The sequence below is a fragment of the Gavia stellata genome, chromosome 14 (assembly GCF_030936135.1).
Source record: "Gavia stellata isolate bGavSte3 chromosome 14, bGavSte3.hap2, whole genome shotgun sequence".
Lineage (NCBI taxonomy): Eukaryota > Metazoa > Chordata > Aves > Gaviiformes > Gaviidae > Gavia > Gavia stellata.
In genome coordinates, this window is record NC_082607.1 from 8622220 (window position 1) to 8630667 (window position 8448).

Sequence of the window (8448 nt, forward strand, 5' to 3'; positions counted from 1 at the left end):
GCTACATGAAAAGCCTTAAGTAGACAATATTTCTTCACAACAAACGTACTGTCAGGTTTAATACCACAGCTATTAGAAGTTATTTCCTGAATAGAAAAAGATGGTTTTTCATTCCCCAAATAGCAAATAGTACATGTATTCTTCCAACCGAGAGAAAAAGCACAGAATAGCTGCAGTTCATTTCTTCTTGATTCACAGTTGCAAATAATAAAAGTTCACAGCAAGAACTTCCTTTCAGAATAAAGTAGAAACATCCAGTTGCTAAAAGTACAAATCTCGTCTTCTGTCTTGAATCTGAATACCTGAAAGACACAGCAGTGTCAGGACAGTCAAACAGCATTGTCCACGCAATCTCTTAGGATGTTGTGCAAACAAAACTGCACCTTTGGGTCTTCTCTGATGCAAGAGGGCCCTTACTAGAATAACCAGAATGACCCATCCAAAGTATCCCCAAAATATTGCACACCAAAGAACCAACTTCAGGGTATGACCCAGTCTCAAGAGACTAATAAGAGTCTGGAAGCCTGAATGCTTTGGGAATAATTTCTTAGAACAACTCTCCTAGCAGTGTGGTGGGTTTGTTGGTGAAAACTGCAGCAACGTTAGCACACAGGTCCAACAGCAACCTCAGCCTGAAGCCGGGTGCTTGAGATACAAAGCAAGGGGTGTCTTATCTTTCTGGGACCTGAAACTTGGACAGCCAGTGCAAAATAGGCGTTGTGAAGTGTCAGGCTGATGGTATAACCACAAAAACTAAGGTAGATGCAGTTAGAAAATCATAGATCTCATTTTAATAACATGTTTTCCCTCTTCTCTGTTAACGTAGTTATGGGAGGTGGTGTGTCTATCCGGGGAAAAACAAGTTTTTGAAATACAGTCTGGAAGCAAGCAAGGAAGCATCTTTAATTCTGCATGCATAAGCAAGGCAGCTATCCTTCATAGATGAGCACTGATTTGTTCCAAACCTGCTGGTTTCATTACTCACCTGCAGTGGGATGGCTTACAATGGGATTTTCTGAGCCTTGGTAAGAGCTTGCTTTCCTCTCTTAAAAAAAATAAAATACTGGAGATGAGCAGAGATTCAACACAGAGCTAAAAGTAGACAGTAGTTCCTAAAGAAACCTTGTGCTTTTGCAGCCCAGCCTATAGCACAGGTGCTGGGGAGCTCTGTGCTGTCTGGCACAGCAATATACACTTCCATAAATATAAATATCAGCTGTTCTTAAACATGACACAGCGCAATGAGAAGTATATTTAACAGATAGAGCCAAGAAACAGGGACTCCCACAGCCAGACTAGATGCACACATCCTAGGGACTTGCCAAAGACTCCCTGTGAACATGGGCCAGCCATTTCCTATCTGTTCTTTTTGGGTTGCTTGATAAGCACATGTATGGTCTTATACATGTGGTGCTATGAGGCTCCCTGCATATTCAGAAAGTCCCTGTAAGCATCCTGAAAGAAAAGGCTTTAACTGGCGATGGTCAGGGAACATCAAGCTGTTTAATTTCCTTTTCAGTTTTTCCCCCACTCATTTTCTTTCTGAAATTTTGAAAAAAAAAAAGTCCACTGTTGTTAGCACTGCTTCCCTTTTTTGATCCCAAGACTAGTTTCATGAAACTGTCTCCTTCTTTGGAGGAGTCAGTTCCTCAGGCTCACAAGCCTTGATAGGCTCACATTGCCCCCTTGGGGGAAAAGGGCACCTAACCTTATTCTTAAATTAAACCCTAGAAGTCCAGACAGTGTCTTTAAACTAATTAGACTGTCATTTACTAGCTGCAAAAAATCTAGGGTGCATGCCTCTGCAACACATACCTACAGTCTCAGCTAAATCGAACTACGTACCATGAGCAGAAAGTTTGTATTCCAGCTGAAGCCATACACACTCCCTTCCCTTTTCCATGCACACAGACAGGCATTAGACACTCTAGCAGGAATAAGTTAGCAAAACACCTACAGTTGGGGTCCTCAGAACAGCATAGCTTCGGTGTAGCCTCAAAAGAGGAGCTGTGGATAAGACCACAGCTTTCTGTGCCTGCAGATCTAAGCAGTAGTTTTAGCCCATGTTCTGCCAAATTTCTGCTGAGGCAGATTAGAAACTGGGTAACCAGTAGGTATTTCACAGCTGCCTATTTTTCAAAACTCAAGACTCAGGATTGCCTCTTTGCATGCCTGGTCCTTTTTATCTGGAAGCACCAGGCAGGAGGCACTGCATTTTTCCAGCAGACTCCCTAAACAATTTCACAACCCTTTTTCTTGGAGACGAGTGCCAAGCTGATTATCTGGGTAACACCCAGGAACAGCAATGCAGGCGTACCCTAACAGGGCACCGGGGCTCTGGCCAGGAAGCCTCATCCCAGAGAGCTTCTCAAAGGCAGAAATTACTCACAAGGGAGCAATTTTATCCAGCAGTCCTAGATGCTGTGGGGACGTAAGCTCCCGGGAAATGGACTTCAGTCACCAGCCACCTTTCTTCTGTGTGCTGGCAGTACGTAGGATTGGGATTCCTAGTAATCATTAATAATAAATAAGCAATAAGGTCCCGCAGGAATTGCATTAGCTCTGCAAAACCTACTGCAAAGAGCAATCGCAGCCTTTGACTCACAGGGCTGCAGTGCTTCATGGCAGGCAGGAATGAGCTGGGAGACAAGGCAAGGCCGGTCGGCCAGCCCCTTTACCCCAGTCCTTCCAGCTACAGGCAGAGGCTGCGGAGGGAGAGAAATCCCTGGCCTTTCTAGTAAGGGCTGCAGTTTCACATCCTGTGTTCAGAATATCATTAACAGGTTGCTCAGGGCTCTTACCTGGCCACCCCTTTCTGGTCATAATACGGGAATATCTGGTACACACCATAAGGCTACCTATAAGGTAGAGATCCTGATAGCACTGTGAATAATGTTTATATTCACTTAAAATATCTCCCTAAGATAAGCCCGAAGGTAAAATATTGTGCAAGTGGGCAATGCATATTTTTTGATTAAGCCATACTATGTAGGCAAATCAATCCCAAGTACCACAGTACACATCATGGGTTATCTATTGAAAAAATTTTCTATGAGCTGGGCTGAAGATAGCTCCAATTTGAGAACCTTCGGAAGAGGCTGTATTATTTTATCTCTTTACATAAGATGCCATCAAAGAATAAAGTGATAGTATTTCCTTACCTCCCCCAGAAGCTGAACTTTGACTTATATTTTGTAACCTAGCAGGTCCAGTCATACAAGCTGAACTTGAGTGTTGCTTCATAGTACATTCTTGCATGGATGTTAGGCACTTTTCCTGTTGCAGAAGACCAAGAAGAGAACCGTATTTCCTGTCAGAGATTGGTTCATCTACCGCATGCAGGTCAGGCAAGGCATGATGATATACCGAACTGGTAAGACTGGGAGTCCCAATCGAAGGGAAGGGCCATAAATCTGCAGGTTGCGTTGGATGACTCCGCAGAGCTGATGGCTGGTATTGGCCTGCCATACCAGCAGCAGAAAAATTCAGACCAGAATTTGACATGCTTGTTGCAGAAGACGATGGATATGGTTTGGAGCAATGTGAAGAGAAATTCCACTGATGGGGAGACATGCTATCTACTTAAAAAGAGAAAGAAAGCATCTGAAGTCTCATCAATCCTTACTTTTTTCCAAGGAAAATTCCAATGGACATCTAAGGGAATGCGAACAGATTGCATATTCATTTTTACAGAAATACACATTCACTTTAGTGCTGCTTATCTTAAAAATCAACCACAAATTCATACTAAAAAACAGACTAAACCACCACCACCAATACTTTCAAATAAATATTACATGTGTTTTCTTACAGGCCACTAGCATAGGCAGGTTTTTATCAATCGCAAGCTTAGACATATGTGTTTTCACAAAGATGAAGAATTAAGTCATAATGCACCTAATGCGTCTGACAGTGACTCTTGGCTGGAAAATGAGGGACCAGTCCTGCCAACAGGCCCACGGAGAGCTTGGGAAGCACCCCAGCAAGCACAGGCATTTACCCAGGAAGTCCCAGCTACATAATCCAGGACTTTGCAAGCATGATTTTCTTGATTTCTGTTTGCACACAGTTGCATATTTAAGCATGCTGCATCTTAAATTCCTCGGTGAAAGCTAGTCACCCCTGTCTAACACCATGCTCACGCATGGAAAGCAGCTCACCGTTCTTCAGGACAATAGTCTCACCCTTGTGCTTTGTGCTCAGGTCTTGTGGGTTCTTGGCACTGCTTAGAGCTCTAGAAAAATGTTCATCTACCACACTGTTAATATCCCCTTGGAAATACGTAAATACAACACTTTGAGACCCCCATTCTGTTTTCACAGGTTCTTTGCTTTTACACGGCTTTGGAGAGACCTTCCTTGTTTCTTCCATTTTCAATAACCAACAGCCCCTGCCAAAAAAAAAAAACAGACAGGTCAAAGAAATACTCTTCAACTTAAAGTGCATAGTCAGTGGTGAGCCCACCTTCCTCCCGAAACTAGTAAGGCCAGAAGAACTGTTACTAGTAAGATTAGATTATTTATCTGGGTTTCTGCTTCTTCCATGCATCTTTTCTTTCCTGTTGTCCTTATTATATACTTCTAATATGAAATACTTTAAGTATAAAACAAAAAGAGAAACCTTTCAATAAATATGTACTACATTTTTCAGAATTGTGATGGGAGTGCATTTTCCCCGATTAGACAAACTGAGTCCAATTAGTTTTTAACTCGTTCAATGCAGTATCTTTTGCTGGTGAGCTCTAAGTTTGATGTAACTGTATAATACACAACCTTAACAAGGGATACTGCATCTTGAAAGCCAGTGAATGGCTCAGAGATGCAGAGGACCGATGGATACCAACCTTGTATGAGTTACCTGTCAATGCCATAGCATCAGCTCTATTGAAGCATAAAATGGGCACATCTATCCACCAGCTGTCATTTCTCGCCCTACCTTCATCCATCTTTATAACCCTGGGCTTAGGACCTCGTACTGTGCAAATATGCCCTGAGGATGGAACTGTGCTGAAAGAACTGAAGCACTTAGGCAAATAATTTTAGAGGTGGCATTAGTCCTGGATGAAGTTCAGGGTGAACTTATCAAAATGCTTTGTCCCATTCTGGTTTTTGCATTGTTCAAAAAACACATTGACAGAGTGGAAAAAATTAAAGAAGAAAAAAATACTCATTGGAGCTTAAAATAACTTTAGATAAGTTCAAAGTACCTTGATCACTGTCAGCACAGACCTCCACAAGGAAAAGACTTCTCAGAGTAATTAGTTGCTTCACCTGTTAGAAAAAGACACTGAGATTAAATTATTGGAAAGTCAAATTATGGCATATTCAAGTAAAACAAAACAAAACAAAAGCCCCAAACCTTTTTTGTTTGAAACAGCTTACCTAGGAACATGGTGGGTCTGCCAGTTGCTTAAGACTTAGGTAGCAAGACTGCTAAAACACAGATTGTAGCTCAACCAGAAGTTACAGATTTAAGGCGGGAATTACTCTAAAATAGTCTGCAGGAAGTCAACAGAAACTTTCAGACTCCTTTTTGTTCTCCTTGAAAATCTCTGCTGCCAGATATGGTAAGAGTAGGACAAGGAACGTCACTGCTCACCCTGGAGAAGCGTAATTTTTATGCATTTGTGCAGTTTCTGGCCGCAGGGGAGCTAGTTCTACAACCACAGCCCATACATTCTGCTGTAATCAAAATCATATTTAGCAATGCTCAGGCTATGAATGCAGTTAGAAGTGCCTGCTGTTTCTATTCAATTTTCCAGTCTCATTGTCAGCTCATCACACTGCATAGCATAATTGATTTACCTTGGTAGCAAAAAGGCAACTGTTATTTTTCAGAGACCAGGAAAACCTTTGGCCGATAGCCAGTTGTATCACACAAAACCTAATGAATCATTAAATTCGTGTTTCCATCCAACTAACCCTGCAATACACAGTGTTGCTTAACCTATTCTGATAAATCTATCTGATTTCTTTTCTAATCATAAACCCCCCAATCCTCAGAAGCTTCCTAATAAACATTGCACTCTTCTGTGTCTCAAACGGTATTCTGGAGTATCTGCAAAGGCTGCTTTCAAATGGTCTCTCAGAATTTCTTACACATGAAAAGACTGTTTGGGCTGCAAAGCCAAGTATTCAGACATTAAGAAATATGAGGATTAAGGTTATTCAGCCATAATGTATCCCCCTTTTTATGCTTAAACCTTCATCTACAAACTTCTTGTCCGTGTTTATCATTTGCTTCTACGTCTAGTTTTGCTTGTTACCTCTACCTCCCCCATATTCTCTGTGTAGTTCTTCCCCCTTCATGGTCCCTTGCTCTGCTAAGCCCTAATCCCCTGTGTCAACTACCGATTTATGTTGAAACTGAAGAGTTCCTCAGTCCTCATCTTACGATTTCTATTGCTTTGCCCTTCTTGCATCCTTTCCCCAGCTCCAGCCTCCAGTCCACCTAAACACAGTGGTGGGGATGGAACACATACAGGTTGGTCACCAGCTAGGAAATGCAATGGGATACTCTGCAACAGTCATCTGATTCAGAAGACAATCTTTCAGAACTTTAAAACTGACCAAACTTTCCCAAACACAGAAAACTTAAACCGAAAAGCCTTCCTCCCAATTTACAGGCACTTTCCCAAGGCCCATGAGGGGAGCAGGAGCTAGCACAACCCAGCCAAACAACTGGAAGAACTTCAAGCACAGGAAGAAACGCTATTTTTTCCCAATCTTGTTTTAGACAGCAACCCACTGTTTAGGTTAAGAAACTTTCTGGTTGCTCAGCTGGAGACCAACGCTTGCCATGAAAAAGTCCGATCCAAGCGGTGAAAGCTTGGCAAAGTCATCAGCAACCATATAGCCTGAGAAAGGACTACATCAGGCCATCCCGACAGCAAGCAGCAAACCAGCTCTTCCTACACTGCTCCACCACTACACGTCAACATACAATTTAAAAAGCATTAGTTCTGGCCCAGAGGTCTGTTTTTCCTGTTCCTCACTCAGTGCGAGCCAGCCGTTGTGTCTTTGTACCACTGTATTAACATGCTTAACTCGCTCGTGACATTAATTGTAAGCTCCTTTAGCACTGTTTACTGGTGTGTAGCAGCTGTTATGCTTGTGTGAATTGTGACCACAGTAATTACAATGCTAGGAAAATAATACATTTTTTTAAAGAAAGAATGGTCATTTATCTATTTTTTTTTCTCATTTCCCTTAAAAACCTCTTGTGCTTTCCAACAAGTAGTCATAAGAAGGCTGGATATAACCTAGGTTATATCTCAGCCCTCTCAGTGATCATATGTACATGAGGAATCTAATGTCCCAAGAGTCAGGACTTAGATTTGGAGCACTGTGGTCTTCATTACCTGAACTTCCCATTCTTCCATCTTCCAGCAGGAAGTCTGCAAAAAAAGGCAGAAATCCTTCCGAGTTGTGTCTGCCACAAACTGTTGTCAAAATATAGTAGAAGAAGTGGAGCTCAGGATGAAATAGGCTCGGCTCACCCCACATTGCTCTCAGAATGGGTTAATTAAGGCAAAATAATGCATGTAATTGTCCAAGTTATTTGTCCTTCAGGTGGACAAAGATGCATGGTCAACACAGGCTTAAGAGACATGGTTGTTGACAGCTCGCCACAAGTGACAATACTTTACAATATTTTTCACATTCCCCACCCTTGCTAGTACTATTAAACGCCCATCACTGTAGCATCAGACAGGGAACTCTCTGTTCTCTATTTCATGCAGCCCAAAGCAGTTTTAAAAAGAAATAAAATAAAAAAAATTCCGCTTCCCAAGTATTAAGCAATAATTTAAGAAGCAGGCATTCTCTTTCATCAAGTATCTTTCAAAGAAGGGAACATTTGAGAAAGTCAATGAACATACATTGAAATTATCATTGAATTCTCCTACCTTAACTCACTGTCACAAGCAGTGTGACCCCAGGAAGATTTTCCAGATGTAGGATGGTCATGCTGTGTCCAGCAGTTTGGGATCCTTCCCCCAGCAGGCTATGTGCGCTCTGCAGTGACTGCAGGAGGAGACAAGCAACGTTCATGAACTCCCTACATGCTTTCTAGCCTCTAGCTGTGAGTGAACTAGGCGTTTCCTTCAGCCTATCTGCTAAGAATGCATGAAATGCACTCCAACAAGTCAACCAGGTTAGGAGGTTTCAGGAATGAGGAAAATAGGATTGTAAGTAGGGTGGTTTTTTTTTTTTTTTTTTATGACAATGTGTACACAATAGAGAAGACAGTGTCTGGACTTCGGAAGAGTTTAGAGTAAGATGATAAACAAGTTATGGCAGAGAACCAAACTTGGCCAGGATCAGAAAGGACTTTCCTATGGCAGGTTATAGCATATTCAGCATTAAGTGTGTAACTACAAACATCTGCAAGAAGGAAAAGATCACCTGTCTCCATCCCAGATAAGCTGGATAACCAATTTTCTCTCTC

The 8448-nt window shown here is 41.9% G+C and overlaps 1 protein-coding gene across 1 annotated transcript; it reads right to left on the reverse strand.

Annotated features, from left to right (window-relative positions):
* Positions 1–261: 261 nt before the first annotated feature.
* VGLL1 (vestigial like family member 1) lies at positions 262–4371 on the reverse strand. The gene is made up of 4 exons (XM_059824606.1): positions 4161–4371; positions 3162–3578; positions 986–1045; positions 262–302 (listed from the first exon to the last, which is right to left on the reverse strand). The coding sequence occupies exons 1-4, from the start codon at positions 4369–4371 to the stop codon at positions 262–264; spliced, it is 729 nt and encodes a 242-aa protein (XP_059680589.1).
* Positions 4372–8448: the final 4077 nt, after the last annotated feature.

What these genes read in the sequence shown, in the direction of transcription:
- VGLL1 (XM_059824606.1), bottom strand. Translation starts at nt 4,371, where the DNA reads ATGGAAGAAACAAGGAAGGTCTCTCCAAAGCCGTGTAAAAGCAAAGAA. An exon ending in AAGTTCAGCTTCTGGGGGAG is followed by an intron (nt 1,046 to 3,161) that starts GTAAGGAAATAC and finishes ATTTTTTTTAAG; the next exon opens with AGAGGAAAGCAAGCTCTTAC. An exon ending in TGTAAGCCATCCCACTGCAG is followed by an intron (nt 303 to 985) that starts GTGAGTAATGAA and finishes TGTGTCTTTCAG; the next exon opens with GTATTCAGATTCAAGACAGA.